General features: G+C 39.6%; 1 protein-coding gene across 2 annotated transcripts in view; it reads left to right on the top strand.

The window, feature by feature from the left end:
- The window catches only part of dtx1 (deltex 1, E3 ubiquitin ligase), a 58534-nt gene extending 46440 nt beyond the window's left edge, over nt 1–12094 (top strand). For both annotated transcript variants that reach the window (XM_034091106.2, XM_034091105.2), the window contains exons 4-10: nt 332–393; nt 989–1150; nt 3086–3147; nt 3295–3453; nt 4557–4718; nt 6276–6365; nt 7080–12094. In XM_034091106.2, coding sequence (XP_033946997.1) covers nt 332–393; nt 989–1150; nt 3086–3147; nt 3295–3453; nt 4557–4718; nt 6276–6365; nt 7080–7304 — 922 coding nt within the window. In that variant the 3' untranslated portion in view covers nt 7305–12094. The remainder of the gene's footprint in view (nt 1–331; nt 394–988; nt 1151–3085; nt 3148–3294; nt 3454–4556; nt 4719–6275; nt 6366–7079) is intronic.
- The last annotated feature ends 5351 nt before the right edge of the window (nt 12095–17445 follow it).

The following is a 17445-nucleotide window of genomic DNA, read 5'->3' as shown; positions in this document are numbered from 1 at the left end:
TCTCTGTCTCTGTGGTGAAGCGCATGTGACATTTTAACAGTTTTTTTGTGGCATGTGGGGCAGAACGGGCTGCTGTTCTCACTTTTCTCAACTGTGGCATTATAGGCAATGATGCATGATCAGGACAATTTAAATGTGTTTTTTGGTTTTGAGAAAAGAACAAGAATGGACTGCCGCACAGAGAAGATGATTTGTGTTTACTGTGGATCTTGATGTCTCCTAATGGCCACTAGAGGTGGTAGTATGACCCTGAATGAATGTATGATGCGAGCTAGACACGTTCTGTGGCCATGATGTACTTTAAAAACATTTTATTCTTTGCTTTTTTTAGGGTTCCTGCTCTCCCAGTAAAAAACCTGACTGGAACTGGACCAGTGCACCCAGCCCTAGCAGGTTAGTCGACATTCAGGCTACTGAGCAATATGTCCAAATACCTTAATCCTTGAATGTCATATCATGGCTTTACAGTATACATGTTTTTTGTCAATTCAATAAATAAATATATATATTTATGAAAAAACTATGTTGTGAAATATATTTTGGATACACCTGTGTTAATTAATTACCTCACAAATGAGGTAATATATATATAATATATATATATATATATATATATATATATATGAAGTAGTATTTCCTCATGTTATAAGAAACTTATAAGGTGAGATTATAAAGACAAAATACATATATATATTTCAAGCTACACGCTGACTACATTTACATTGATGCACACACATACAGAATAATCAGAGGAATTTTAGTTCGTTCGTTTTTCTATTGATTAATTTCGGCATGTCAATATAAAAGACACAAAATTGTCATATTTATTTATCGCCTAGCTCTTATTCATTGTATAGCATCTGCTAAAAATTGATTTGAGTGCTGAAACTCTTATTGATCTTGAAAGACATTTACAATTAGTGTTTTTTTTCATTCTTCTTTGTGTCTATTTGTGTGTGTATGTGTGTGTGCTGTCCTTATGCTTCAGGTATGACAGGTATCCTGATGTGCGCTGCAGGTCTGCCGGTTTGCCTGACCCGGGCCCCCAAGCCCATTCTGCACCCGCCCCCCATCAATAAGAGCGACATGAAGCCTGTTCCAGGGATCAATGGCATGCGCCGCAAAACCAAGAAAAAGCACCTGAGGAGAGGTAAGATGGAGCAAGTCGATGCGAAGAGAGGAGGAAGTGAATTGAGAACTAAGTGTAAATGCTACCATGATATTTTTATATGGTTTTGGAACATTGGAAATGCACTGAGAAGAGAAACCACTGACTGTCAGCAGACTCTCTCTTTCCTTCCAAGCTTTGCAGGATGTTTCCCCATCAGCTGTTCCTTTGTCTGTTGTTTACCATGCAAACAAAATCAAAGCTGTTTACAAAATGATCCTTTAATTGCTTCCAATTCCAGCTGCATGAAGGTTTACAATAAATCCACACTCACCGTGGTCACTGATGATTAGTGAGGCGAGAATGCCTTTACCTTTTTTCAAAAGCTCCTATAAAATGTAATGATGATTGCTTGTTCAGATTAATGAGCAAACGCAGCGAAAGTGTTACTGTAACCATTTTATTTGTGTTACACTACATGCAGATTGATAGAGGCAGTTGTAAGGAAAGTAATTAACAGGGGAAATGTTGTACGGAGCTGGTTTGAGAGGGGATCTGGTGTTCAGTTGGACGGCTTTGTGCTTGAATAAGTGCTGGTCGATGGAAGCCTTGGAACCGCCCGCCTCCCACGGGAGTCTTTGTCCTCATTGATCAGTGAGGCTGTTGGGCTTCGGTTTCTGCACCGTGGTCGTCCTCTTCAACCCTTAAGAGCAGATGATCCAGTGGGACATAATTTAACGGGTCACACAGTTTAATCTAATTTACTCGGAAGGATCCTGATATGTGGCTGTAAATGTATAGGAAGGTTCCTGCTAGGGGAGACTATAATTCTAAATGAACGATGATTAAACATTTCTGGGGTGTTAAATGGAGGAATGAGGCAGCTGCCAAATGTGCAACCTGTATGTGCCGAGTTTAAACTCTGATACTGGAGAGCTGTGAGGGGAATACAAAAGTGTTTTTTTTCTTAAGCAGGGAGATATGGGCTTATCCTTCTCTGCTTTCTGTACAGAAAAAGGTCAGACAGCTCTTGATCCGGGCTAATGAAGCCATCAAGTAGGCATTGCGTAAAAATTATTTTTCCTGTTCTCACTCCTCCTTCTCTTCACAGCTCTCTGCCTCTTCCCTCTCTCCGCCTTTATACCTTTTTTTTGCTCAGTCTTCCTCTCTCCACTGCTCTCCCTCCCTCTGTTTTCGCTGGCTGTCCTCAAATGAACAAACAAAGGCTCCCGGGGGAGAAGAGGTTGCCTGTAAGCGTATTAGGGGTGTAAGCTGTGGGTGTGCTCTCAGCCATCCCTGATTGCACACAGGGATTATGAGAGTGTGGGGATGGCTGGGTTATGTTTGAGTTTGAAGGTGACCTCCTCCTTAACACCACAGACATGTGAACTACATTCACATGGGAAAACACTCTTTCATCAGAAAAAAAAAGCTGTCAGCATAACGGCTGAAACTCATAAAAGTGTGTCATCCGTCAAGATCTTACTGTTATTATTCTCTTGTGTTTAAATGACAAACAAATGCCATTCAGTGGTCTATCTTGCCCTTTTTCATATTTACTTGTGGTGTGTGGGTGTAAGCAAGTGGCTGGATTGTCTTTTCTTCACCGGTCAACTCAAGGTTCAAGTTTCTTTATTGTCAAACAAACATAGCAACAGAGTAATTATGTCGTTGAAAATCTTAGGTCACAGGCTTCTCCAACAATGCAACACAACAATACAGATAAGCAGACAATATTAACCAATATTAAAATATACTATATTAAAAGTAATACAAAAAGAAAAATGTTTTTTCTTTAAAAAAAAAAGTGGAATAGTGCAATACGAGTCTATATACAAGTTATTGGAATGATATATTAGATAATAGATAAATAATTACTAAGTAGCAGATGAATGTTATGAAATTGTTTCAGCAGTTCAGTTGTTTAACAGTCTTATTGCTACTACTCATTTCTCTTATGCTTTATTTTATGACAAGGCAAAAACCCAGAGGATGTGGTGCGAAGATACACAGAGAAGATTAAAGTGGTGCCAGATGAGGTAAGAAAAACACAAGCATGCACAGAAGATTGCTCACCACCAAGAGATGCTCTCTACGACCGTTAGATGTCCTAACCATGTGTGAAAGTCTCATGATTACACAGTCACTTAGAATGACAGCTGAAGTCTTTTGCTTGTCTATTCCAGGACTGTACCATCTGCATGGAGAGGCTGGTCATGGCGTCAGGCTATGAAGGCATCCTGCAGCACAAAGGCATCAAGCCAGAGCTGGTGGGCAAACTTGGCAAGTGTGGCCACATGTACCATCTGCTGTGCCTGGTGGCCATGTACAACAATGGCAATAAGGTGGGTAAAAGCTTGGGAGCCAGACGTTGTTATGATGTCACTCTAGTTGATCAAATTATAAACTCGTGAGGCCCTGACGGATTGTATGGCACTGGCAGATGATCAGGATTCAATATCATTGCACACCGATGGGAATTTTATGAAGTCCCATCAGATAAGTCATACAAGTATTAATAGAAAAATACTTTAAAAAATGTAAACATATGGCTCACTTCGGTTCAGTTTACTTGCATTAATATGCTGTTCGTTAATGCAAATGTTGGCAGCTTTAATTAGCAGCCATCAGTGTTACATTACCAATAATTGGTATAATCATGTGAAATATATGTATCAATTACTATTAAATTGCCGGATTAGACAAATTTAATTAATTTTGTCACTTAGCTCTGGTGGTATCTAAAAGAGTAAAACGTTTTGGTTTTGTTTCTCTGAGTTCTTTTACATATCCTTCTTTGAGATTTCTGCTTTCAACCTGTTGTGATGGTCGTAACATTTCAAACTACAATCGAATATTTTAACACAGTTTTTGTGGAAATGTACCAGCACATTGTTTTACTGGAGAGACATGTTGCAGTTAAATATTTTTCAAAGCTGTATTCAAAGACTTTTTGGCCACTTGACATTAACCATAAAAAATGTCCATTAATGACCATTAACATATTAGCAAACAGTTACTATCTAAAAATCCAGATGTAGATCTACCTTCAGCATTCATTTTGAGTTGTGTTTCTAGTGAACCAATACATCTATTAGTTAACTGATTTAGTGCTTGTTTAGTATCTTTCCTAATTGCTTCGTAGATCTAAGGGGAACTGCTAATTCTCTATGAGTTTCTCATCGCAAGGGTACCGTTTCAAATGATAGATTATCATTTCATCATGTTGAAGAGAAATGTTGAGAGGCTTTAAATATAAGTTTACTTCCAGCATTACGAACTAAATGGCATTCATTGTAATTGTTTGGGAGACCAAATATCTCAAAACGCAAATAAAATCCAAAATATCTACATGACTACAGTCACAGGAGTTGAAGTAAAAAAATGTCTTTAATTTGGGTTAATTTACCACTTACCCTGCCAATATTTATATTTTTTTATCAAACAGGATGGCAGTCTTCAGTGCCCAACATGTAAAACCATCTATGGGGAGAAAACGGGCACCCAGCCTCCTGGGAAGATGGAGTATCACGTCATCCCCCACTGCCTGCCCGGCTACCCAGACTCCAAGAGCATCCGCATCGTCTACGACATTCCTGCTGGGATCCAGGTCAGAACCGTGCCACTTCACCAAATCCACCATGCGTCTTTTGTGCCCTGATCCTTTGTTTCATATCTCTACATCTGTGTGATTTTCTACAACTGCTACCTATCTGCTTGAGTCTGAAAGACGGTTATAAGTGCAGGAAAATGAGGTGTTGCCGCTATGCAAGTCCCACGGTGATCCCCCATAGAAGATGAATGTTTCTTCCATTGTTTTTCAGGGTTTTTCAGCATTTAATTTATCCTTTAAAATGAAATATAAATATATTTTAGAGATGAGAATAAACGGATCCAATAAAGGTAATTTGGATTTTTCATTGCATTTGCAGTGGAGAGGAGAGCATGTTTTTGCAGCCTGGTTCTGTGTCGGTGAGATGAAAAGGTTGCGTATTTCATCCTGACTGCTTAAAGGAGCTTTAATAGAGTCGATAAACTGACCTTTTCCACCAGAGGAACAGGCTTTGTGTCCCGGGGGACAGAGAATACTGGGGGTGACCTGACCGCTCAGGGAACATTTCTGTAGGTCTCCCGCTTCACTTCTTTCTCCTCTCACTCCTCGGTCCACTATGTAACTCTGTAATGGAGCTAATGAACAACAGCTAAATAATATTACAGTTAAAATCAATGAATTAATTAAAACTATCACAGGAATAAACAAAAGATAAAACGTATATCTCTAAAGGTGTACACTGTATTTCTTCTGCTTTGCAATCAGATTGATGTCTGTGTAGGTCTGTCTCATTAGTCTACATGTACTGAGGAGACAAGGAGACCCAAAGAGGTGAAGGGACTCTCGACACACAAAAAAGGCCCGATATAACAAATGTTCAAACCTCACTGGAAATAGGAAACATTATGTGACCAATCTACCACGACAAGACAGCTGTAACTATAAGTTCCTTTATTAATAAGTGTGGGTGGGAAAATGATTTAATCAAGTTTTTTTCACATTGGAGCTATCAGAGCACAATTCTTAAATATATCTACAAAAACAAAATACTAAGGTTACTAGATATTATCTAAATATCGTGAAACAAAACCATTTCCTCAAATTCTATAACTTCTTATTTTACTCTGATGCACACTTAACAATTATTCATAACCTTGCACCCCCCTCCTCTTTACTAGGTGGTAGCATCTACTAAGAGTGACTGGGTACCACAGTTCAGAATTACAGCCGTGTTGTCTTCTTCCATACACGCAAACATGGAGTGTTTAAAATCATACTGAATCTACTTATTATCTCACACCGATGGACTTCTATGTACTGTGCTATTTCATGTAGTGTTTTTGTCATTATGCGGGGGGGTTTTGTCCACCTTACCATGCACAACAGATGCAAATGATCTCCGAGCTAACTCTGATGCAATTACTTTTATTTGTGTGCTGTCCCTGGAAAAATAAACAATACATAAAATAAATAATTGGATATTCACAATAGCATATCTCTTTTTTCTTTTTTTTACATTGTTATCTACTTATTGCTGTTGACATCTCCTACACAATAAAGTCGTAATTGGGAAAGGAGTTGTAACGTTTTTTTGCTTGACTTTTCTTTCACCAGACCAATGAGCACCCCAGCCCCGGGAAAAAATTCAGTGCCAGAGGGTTTCCTCGACACTGCTACCTCCCTGACAATGACAAAGGCAGGAAGGTAAGCACTGATGGTCCATGAAAACAATCAGACACAGACAACAGCTCAGAAGCATTACATCCTTGCAAGTGTGCTTAGCTGCACATTATTTCTTTCTTAAGAAGAGGAAAGCATCTCTGCTCCTTATCTTGCTTGTATATTGCAAGATCTTTCTTCACTAAAACTTGAAGTTACTTATTGTTTGGAAAATACTGAATGTACTCTTTCAGAGTAGCAGATGATAACAAAAAGGCCCAACTGTAACTGTGTACGTAACAGGATGTAAGATTACCTGGAAGAGTATCAGGATACACTGTTAGGCATATGATAGCTATGTGACAACGATTAACATGATGATTCAGCCTTTATGGAGATAGACATTATGACAAGCATGATCATTTCTGACGTGGGTCTTAACTAATCTAAAACTAAACATTGTATACTGCTTTGAACCGGTATTATGCATCTTGTGACTGTGTTACACCCTCTCTTGTACTAGTTGTACCATATGCTCTGCATTTGATGACTACTTCCATTCTTGGAAGGATAATAAATACATGTATCCTGATATTGAAGCTCAAGCCGGTGACGAGTGATATTTTTTCTAACACTTATGTATACCTGGTTATCTGAGTAGTATATGAAAGTTAAAACATATTTTGAAAGAGGGATAACATCATAGTTACTTTCTTCTTGCTAAAGCAAGATAATGACATCCTTCTTTCTTCTCTCCAGGTCCTGAAGCTGCTGATCATGGCCTGGGACCGACGCCTCATCTTCACCATCGGCACGTCCAGCACCACGGGAGAGTCGGAAACGGTGGTGTGGAACGAGATTCACCACAAGACAGAATTTGGTTCCAACCTGACTGGTCACGGCTACCCGGACCACAAATACCTGGAGAACGTCCTGACAGAGCTGTCGGCCCAGGGGGTCGGCGAGGACAACCTGAAGGACTGATAGTTGCCTGAGATGGTACACAGGAACAGCGCACACCATGCCCCACCGTCTCCCAGGCAACAGGAAGCTTCATGACGTGCCAAAAAGCAGCCGACAACTCTTTACTCCCCACAAACGAAAATACCCTGCAGAAGCAGTGGCACAAGAGCAACGCAAGCAAAAATAAATGACGTGGTTATGGTCGATATCTTGATTTGTATAACCTAAGATTTCCCCCTGCTGCCTCTTGATCCATGCCTTGAGCAAGTTCTCAGAGGGTAACAAACATAAAGACAAGGTGAGGATTGTGGCTTGGTGAATGGTATTTAACCCCTTTTAGATTAAACTGAAGCTGTTCCTCTGCACTTGATGAGGGGACAAACCTGGCATATTTTAAAATGCTAAACTCCAGAATGCATGGCCCAGACTAACGCTGCATAATGAAGGTTGGGCGATAACCTGCAATCTGATGAAATGTTGATAGATCAGCTGTTGCTTGATCTTGTCAAGATTATATTTAAGAGAATTTCAGCATATTGAATTAATCCAAAGGAATTAATTAATTGCATCCCCCGTTTTTTCATATATTTGATTATTGTCCTGTATCAAGTGGTGGTTTCGTGATTTTGAAAGAGAGGATTGTGGCGTGTTTTTGGTGACTGTACAGTTGCAATGGGCATTTCGGATATTTTCCACTTCAGATACTTGAAGTCAATTGTTTTCGACTATGAAAGTGTGTCCTGTAGTGCATGAAATAAATCCAGAGGCTATAAAACATCAATGTTTGATATTGTGTTGTATGAGCGGAGACACGAAAGATAGATAAAACAAGCATCTTACCAGCCAGTTTGATGCCCGTTATGAGATGTTGTAAATTGAAAGGCTGTGGTTGTGAAGCGGTTTTTGCTACGCTCCAAGGTTAAACTCATTTGTTTTGTTGACACACTGATGACGCTGACCTCTGTTTGTATAAAGCCTGCGCTATTTTTTTCCATGTTGGAGGCAACACGGGCGTCGGCACCATCCATCATGCTGACCATACATGAGGGTCGAGTGTGTGGTTGCGTGCTCTCAGGCAATAATATGCTGGCTTGAGGTCCTTTAGGAGAAAAGCTGAACACACTCCTGGCAGATGGACGTTCGTCTTTCAGCACCAACAGTTCTCTCTGTTGGAGATCCATCTTTGGCTCCTGCTCGCCTGCGATCCACAAGTCTCTTGTGAGCTTGTTAGCTTGTACAGCGAGCAATGAAACATCTCTTTTCCTGCGTGAGCTCACTCAGAGTTGTTAGGCAAGATGCTAATGTGTGGCCTCTCCCCCATCTTTCCTCCTCAGCAGCAGCAGAGTACTTGCAAATGTTGGTCTAGTATTTAGTTCTGCACTCTCCATTTCCCCCTCAGATGTTATGCCCGTGAGGTAAAGAGTTTTTCTGTAGATACTTGGTGGAGTTGTGCTGTTTCTCTACTCGGAGATTAAAGATAACCCAGTGCTGCATAATTCTCCATAATTATATCTGATCAATTTTAATGAGTGGGGGTGTAGATGCATGGTTTATCGTGTGGGCACCCAGCTGTGAGCTTAATTTTGGAGTGAATCATAGTCTTCCATAGCACTTTGAGGCAACGGTTTTGTTTGATCAGTCCTTTTAGTTTTTAGGAAAATGTCTTTAAATTGTGTTTTGTTTTTTTTAAATTGATGTTTATAAACCGGCTTGCGATGCTTTGAAAAATATATACGATATACATTTGCAGATGTGATATAGGCTACCTTTAAATTCAAGCTCAATTTGAGTCGGTGGTGTTGGTTTAATTTATTTTTATACTCTTCTATATAGAATATATAAAATTACCATCTGGCTCACATATCTATACACAGGCACATCTTAACATGAATACAGAAAATCTGGCAAAGATGAATTTGTCAGTATGTCAGGGACTGTTGAAAATGTACTACATGTTATGGACGTCTTATATTACAAGTAGTCTTAGCGTATGCTGCTTTCGTTACCTTAATGTAGAATCTGTGTAGTTGATCCTGTGGGACTCCAATAAATACAGTAAGTGTATCTTTATTATTGGTGGGGGAGCTTTAGCAGCATGAAGATGTCCGTTCCCCCCATAGACCCCTCAATGGGCCATTTCTCTGTTTCTACTTTGACATGGGAATGGTTGCAGTCTGCAATCTCTGTTCAGTTTGGAGGTGAAAACGGTGCGCCTGGGTGAAATAAAATAAACAAATAATTGTTGGGGTCTTTGCTTTAGTTACATGGAGCAACAGATTGGTGCAATTTGACCTCCTGTCAGTTGTCAATTTAGATATAACCTACTTTATTGAAAATTATAAAGACCCTGAAAACCCATTTTCTCAATCATCTTCTTACTTTATCGTACACAAACACACCAATACATGATCTGCCATTTCTTCGTATTTAGGCCTATGTCTTGGCATGTTAATACAAAAAGCCTCTTTTGCCTGGCAATATACTAAGTAATTCAACAACTGGACAGTTTGACCACTCTTGTTTTTATTTGTAAACATACAGTGTAACAAGCCAAGGCCTCAAGTTCCCTCACAGGCTCTGCCTCACAGCTACTAGCTAGCTACAAAGGTTAGCTGTTAGCTAGATTTGTTATTCTTAAGCTAGGCACATTAGCTTTAAATTGCCGCTTTCTCATGAGTGTTTTATGTTACAGAGAAACAATTTTCAGGGGCTTTGAACTACTTTTGTGTATTTACATTGATACCTGCACATGCTAAACAAACCACTAAAGTTATTTGTGAGTTTGATATTTGACCCAGGTGTTGAAAACATATCCTTTTGGCCTGTTCTCTTTTTTTCCTTCACAACCTTTTTGACTCCCTTTATATTACGGGACAGCAAAAGAGAATGCTTCCAACCTTTCAGGGAATGTTTTCCATGTTGATTGAAGTTTCATTAACCAGAGAAATCCAAATGTTTGCTTCTTCTTTGACTTTTCCTTTCCATGTGTCGGCCTTATAGTACGGCCCTTTAGACTTTTCAGGTGTGTACAGACTTATATGGCAATGATGAACAAAACATGGTTTGGTATATTATGTGTCTGATTAAGAAAGAGAGAGATGGTGTTTATGCAATTTACTATTTTTAAGATCTATTACATGATTTATGTGTAGCAAGAAGGCAGATATTTTTGGTTTTAAATGACAATGGATGTTTTCTTTATGGGGTGCCTACCTCCAGGAACAAAGGGGTTGCGATCCGAAGATGTTCACATGCTATGTACTAGAAAACATATATTTTTGATGTCTTTTTTTGAATTATGATTGTCTCTAAAAGAACTATAACATAACATTGTTGTATTACTCTTAAGATTCATTCCATGCTATGTTCACTTTGATTAGAGGTGGTAGTCACTTTTATCAGGCCTATATGAAGTATTTGCAGTTGTACCCTCTTATAACTGTACTTCTCTCTAAATGATACCTTAACATTTTTCAGTGGATATACTGTGTGTTTATCTGATTGTTTGTGCGAGTGTGTGTGAATGTATGCCGAGTTTGCATCTAGTAAACAGAAATTAGGTTCATGTTCTTTAAAGATACAGTAATGTTCTCCGAGAGGTGCATGTTAACCAAACTGTGAGCCAGTTTATTGACAATGCATAGCTTTTGCGTATGAAAACATCATAGCTTCTTTAGAGATATCACCCAGGTCTTCTGGGCCCAGGAGTTCAAAACGTTTAATCTCAATCAGATCCGATCAGATTTTGAAATCCCATTTTTTGTGATCCAGGATCAGACAAGTCGGCCACATTTTGTCCCTGGAGTTCAAAGCAATTCAGGATAGGATCACCCTGATCCAGATTACGATTTTTCAAGATGACTAGATCCTGAATATCAGTGCTTTAATCCTACAGATCGCCATCTAGTGGACATGAAAAATAATACAAGGAAGACAAGAGACCACATTGCAGACATCTATTGTCCGCAATTACTTTTGAAAGGTGATTACAGATGATGGACTTTTTTTTTGTTGAAGATATTTTTTATTTAATCTAAATTGCATTTGTGATTGACGATATTTCAGTTAACAAACTTTACCATCTAATTTAAATTGAAACATATTTTAAAATAAATGGTGCAGTACATGTTGCTCTGGTAATCCACTGGAAATCCACCCCTCTGGTGGGATCAGGATAATCCAGTGTTTTGGGATCAAATTGATCCCAATCCTGTGTTGTCGGTTTGAACTACCCGTTTTGAAGATTTGATCCAGATTAAAGTTTGGATTGGATTTCCTGATCTGATCGGATATCAAAGTGATCCTAATCCTGTTTTTTGGTTTTTAACTCCCCAAAATCCAAATCTGATCCGACCAGATAGGGATTAAAAGTGTTGAACTCCTGGGCCCTGGGGATTTAGCACTGTGGTTTTGCATCTTACTCCAGTTAGATAAAAGTTGATTTCCTCTACCGGGTTTGATTTCCGCAGATGAGGACGACTCAGCGATGGCTGCTCTCCTCAATCTTTTAATATCTCAAACACCCGAATGTGTTACATTGAAGTGCCCATTTTAATTGACATTTTGCGAATCATGATTTTTGTGGTTTGATTTCTCAGAAGCAGTGTCTCCATTTTGCTATTTAAAATGGTTCACAAAGATGAACAGAGATCAATTCAAAGCAAGATATAAAGATACATTGATTCAACTATAAAGGGCTTCTTAATCTATCGGTCTTTATTGAATTGTGATGACATTGTTGCATGTTTGAGTGTTTCTTGTGGAAAAATAAATGTGCCCTGGATAAGGGTAGTTTGTTTGAACTTTTGTCACCTTGACTCCCCCCTCGTTATTTTTCTCCACTCGGTGGCATGTCATTTAGCTCCACCATTTCCTTCTCTTCAGGCTACTCCCTGCTCTACACCTCTTTATATGGTTATAAATTAGCTTTGCTGGAGCTGAGGAGTGCAGCGGAAACGGTTTTCACTGGCAGTACATTTGCTTTATGGTCCTTTTCTGTCACTGACTGCTGTATGTTGGTGCTGTGGTGAGGAGCTGTGGTTGATGCAGACTAAAGCATGCAGGCCTGTGGGAGATCAGCTTCCCCTTCAACACACACCCTCTTCCTCCCAAACACACTCTCACTCCCTAAGCGTCCAATAGCGACGTTTGGTCAGTGTTCGTGGCGTCCAATTGTGACGCTCCTAGGCTCCTTCAGCGTCATAAAGGGACGCAAATAGCTTTCAACTGATTGCAATGTATTCCCATCTGCGTCGGGATTTGACGCTCATGGAAGCACGGCATTCGTTTGTGTTGGCTGCCCTTAAAGGTAATGTGAGCGTCCATTCCCAGGAGTAAAGGATGGCAGAAGACACTACACTACCCAGAATCCCCAGCTATCGTTTGGACTACGCCATGTGCTCTGTTTGACAAACCCGTGATAGTCCTCAAGCTCTGTGATTGGAGAGTGTGCTCCGAGGGTTAAGCCGATTCTCGAACAGCACTTGAAATGGGATGGAACCACGGCAGACTGTCCAAAACTGGATTTGAACGGGTCCCCCCTCCCCCACCCCGTCCCCAGAACTACACATGCTGGCTATTCTGTTTCGCAACATGTTCTCTATGGCACGTCTCTACTGGGAGTTGTAGTTTTAAAAGACGTTTTCGTATTTCCCATAATAAGAAGTTGCCAGTATTAAACTGTGTACATCCCTGGAGGTTTAGGGGACAGGAAACACTCACATTTAAAACATATAATTAATAAATGGGTGAAAATTGCTTGTGCCCATTATGGGCAGTATTAATATATACCCACACGACAGCTAAGGTCAGAAGAGCTTTATTTAACAGCTGGTCTTATGTGTGTGACCCCTGTGATAACATTACATTACATTAATTGATAAGCCTGAAACATGCACTTGTCAAGGTTCAGAGGCACATTTTGCAAATATGGCAGTAGCCATCGATCAGCTTAAGATAAGATATACTTTATTGATCCCAAGTTGGAACATTTGCGTTACATCAGCATGTGTAACAGTTAAATATGCAGTTGTGTTTATTTGAAAATCATTTAGTATAATCACACAAATTCTGTGTTTTATATTCAACAATTCTGTGTTCTTTATTTAGTGATTGTTCAATACCTGACAAGGCCGGAGATGAAATATCTACATCTTATAAGAGTATAATACATTATGTATAATATCAGTTAAAATAAGTGCTTCAACATAGTTAACATTGCTGGAGGTATGCACACATATTGATAGATGTCTTGTAATGCACTATTGAGGAACCTGCAACCCAAGTTTTTCATTCAGTGCAGAACTACACCACAGTTGTGTAGGCCTATATGATATGTCAATAAACCTTAGAAAATCTTGAAATCTTGAAAGGGATGTGCAAAATAGTCATTACATACAGTCTTTAATGAACTATTAGTAGAGAATAACGAGTAATGAATATACTTTATAGGGATCGTATTAATATCTAATAATAAAAATAATTAAATTCAATAACATGCTTTAACCACCAGGTGTCCCTTTATATCAGCTGTGCACCTTTATGGTGTAAATACAGCCTATCTACCAATTGGATCAAATATAAAAGTGAGCCGAATTAGTGTTGATACTGCAAGGAGACGTATTGTGTGAAAAGAAATGTAAGATGTTGTTTAATGGCTGATATATTTATGATCCACGTCACGTTTTCAGTTCCTCATGTTTGTCTTCTCATCAGGGCTCTATAAATACAGAACTACAGCAGATATGTAATATGTAATGCAGCCGAACCGTGTATTACAATGCCGTTATGTGATGACTTTCAAAGAGAAAAGCAAGCACACTCGGAATAAAGTATTATTATTTTTTTTTTTAAATGTTTTCGGTCTGTTTCCGGTATTTGTTAATGACGATGTGCTGTGAGATGTGAGACTGGAATTGCACAGGGGGGAAATAACGTAGGCTATCTTTAAATGCGGATTTTGTTAAACTAATATGTTTAGGCTGTGGACCAACACTATACATTGACGGGGAAGGGGGTAGCAATAAAGATAACGCCATTAAACAGTTACACAACATAACAGAAATAATATCGATAGCAGCGTCCCTAGCAACCACCTTGGTAACAATGAAAACGTCGCGATTTCCTGAAGTAATCTTCGTAATAACTAGCAAACTAAAGATCATGTTTGTACATCCACTGAACACATAATCTGAAATAACAACTCATATTTCTCGCATCAAATGACATCAAAACGCATTTTAATGGCCAAACTAACTTTAAAATAGGCATTTTCCACCTAGAATAAAACGAAGTTCGGCCATGTTTTCTTTTTCTGCAGGGAGAAATTTGAAGATCATGTGACATAGACGCCAGCCATCGGAATGAATGGTGAAAAAAACGGGGTTTGTCAAACAGAGCACATGGTGTAGTCCAAACGATGGCTGGGGATTCTGGGTAGTGTAGTGTCTTCTGCCATCCTTTACTCAGAAAAAATATTTGTTTCTCCGAATCGAAGGGGAAAAATACAAAAGCATTGCACACAATTTAAACCAATTAATGTTGTGTAATTAACAAGGATAATCTGGTGTTTTTTAGTCGATGAGTAGTGCTGGGCTGCAGTCGGATAGTTTAAAAATCAGCTCCTAAATTCTAACCCTATCGTCTATTCCTTGACCTCTGAGTGAAACGTCACGGGGTTAAGGGATAGTGGATAGGAGAATTCAAAAGGACTTAGGAGAAGAGACTGCGGTACTTTAGAGAATCCGAATGCACTTTCACTATCCGACGTGTTTATGATGCGCCAGCGGACGTCATTGTGTGCGTCTGCTGCTGTGGGGAAACTATGGAAATCACAGTTTTCTATACAGCGGACTACAACATGGATGTTTAATAAGAACGAGGGACTACTGTAAACTCATCTAGAGACTCTGCACCGTGCTCTGATGCTGCTGCTTTGCTTTATGAACGTGGACAACAGAGAAACATATTCTTCATGACCAAAGTTGGAATTGAAATAAAAAAGGAAAGTGAAACTTATGCTCGTCACCCTCTCCCTCCGGTCCACATTAATACAAATGATCCCAATACGTATGATTGTATGAACTAAAGATCTTAAAATCAATACAAATGTATTTATTATAAACATTAGTCCTTAACATCTATCACTGTGTATATCACCATTCAAACATCTTTTAAAAGTTGAAAAAACCCCACACAGCTCAGTAAAGACTGAAATGTTGACTTTATTTGATAATTTCAGTGAAAACTAACGTTCATATTTCTCTTTTTGATTATAATACTGATGAACGTTCAAAACAAAGCACTTTGGCAACTTACCACTTATGTTTTAAAATGCTTAATAAGCACCGTAACTTTCATGATATCATTTCTCGGTCATAATCGGTTGTTTCCGTGAACGGCCGACTGTTGAGTGACGGCAAATGCTGCGGCTGCAAGGCATTGTGGGGCAGCATTTTCGCTTCTCCTGTCGGTTAGGGAGGTCCAGTGGTTCCTAAGCTAAAGGAGGTTATAAAGGAAGTTTGAAACCTCCTTTCCTATCATTCTCATCATTCTAGAGAATTCGAACGGCACTTATCATGGCTGCCACTGAGGGACTTCCGGGTCATTTCACTCCTTTAGGAAGGTTCCTAAGCTAAATGGACTATTCGACTTCAGCCCAGATATCACTGTAAAATCAATCGACAGTAAGAGGAATACTTACTTCCGGGTGTACAATTCTCCGTTATCCAATGGGAATGGACGCTCACATTGCCTTTAAGGGTAGCCGACATAAACGAATGCCGTGCTTCCATGAGCGTCAAATCCTGACGCAGATGGGAATACATTGCAATCAGTTGAAAGCTATTTGCGTCCCTTTATGACGCTGAAGGAGCCTAGGAGTGTCACAATTGGACGCCACGGACACTGACCAAACGTCGCTATTGGACGCTTAGGGAGTGAGAGTGTGTTGTCCTCCCATATGACCCTGCAGATCAGGGATCAGTCTCCTCCTAACAGATCCTAAACCCCCGGCCCCGCCTCCTCCCATCGCTCACCTCTCATGGCTAATGAGAGGGAGACTCTACGGCAGGGGTGGGAAACCTTTTTCCTCTCAAGGGCCATTTCAATTTTTTCAACATCCTCCCAGTGCCATACAAATGATTGACCTCTGCTTAAAAAAAATTAAATCACAGCCCATTCATTTGGCCTTTCTTTCATGCTGTGCAAAGAAAAAGCAACCTCTTAATCCAGATATCTTACCATGACTCGCACATGCATGCACGTGCACGGTTGTGGCATGACCACCAAAACAGAAAGATATTTATTTAGTTTCCTATGTGGACATGATTTAAGTGGGGGGGGAACTAACCTCCTAGGGGGGTCCGGGGGGGGGGGGTGCTCCCATTTTTTTTAAATGTTGAAGTTAAAAGCATCAATCTGGTGCACTTTGAGAGCAACATTAGGAGCTCTATGGATACATCTCTCAACACCCATATGAAACAGAACTGTAAGCAGATTTCTTTTTCTTTATGGATATTTTACAAATCACTTCCCTTTCAAACTGTATTCTTGCTTATTAATAACAACTTTTTTTTACTGTCATATAGTATTTTATACCTGTTTACTTTATTCTCTTGTTTTTTGATAACTATAATGATCATATAAAGATGTTCCTTTACCTCACTGGTTGTAGAAAAAGCTTCTTATATTCGTTAGCATAGCTAGCTAACCAGATGCTAATAACAACAAAGTTATTGACTGTATGATCAGTATGACAGATCGCCACTGGGCTTTCAACTAAAGAAACAGCCACGCAAAAACTGCGGCATGTGTACGGCTCCGTAGGCTCGACTGCAATTGTTGGCCGGAGCGACGTTCTGGTGCTCTCCGTCAGAACTGCACCCCTGTCAGACAAGATATAAATACCACGTGATGGCTCGTGTTGTGTTCAAGGACCCTGCCCTTGGCCAGGAAAAAAATGACAGGCACTCGCTTGTTAAATTTGTTTGCGGTCTAGATTTCTTTAATTTTTTTCTTTTTTGCGTGTTTATAAATTACCTCGAGGGCCGTACCAAATGGGCTTTTTATTTAAAAGGGGCAGTGTAGTGGCTATTATACTGTGAAGCTGCCCTAGGACCGTAACAAAAAAAAAGTTGAGGCTTGCCGTTAGACATGAACATAA

This window comes from Pseudochaenichthys georgianus, chromosome 9, assembly GCF_902827115.2.
Source record: "Pseudochaenichthys georgianus chromosome 9, fPseGeo1.2, whole genome shotgun sequence".
NCBI classification, from domain to species: domain Eukaryota; kingdom Metazoa; phylum Chordata; class Actinopteri; order Perciformes; family Channichthyidae; genus Pseudochaenichthys; species Pseudochaenichthys georgianus.
This window is presented reverse-complemented; position numbering and strand designations above follow the sequence as displayed.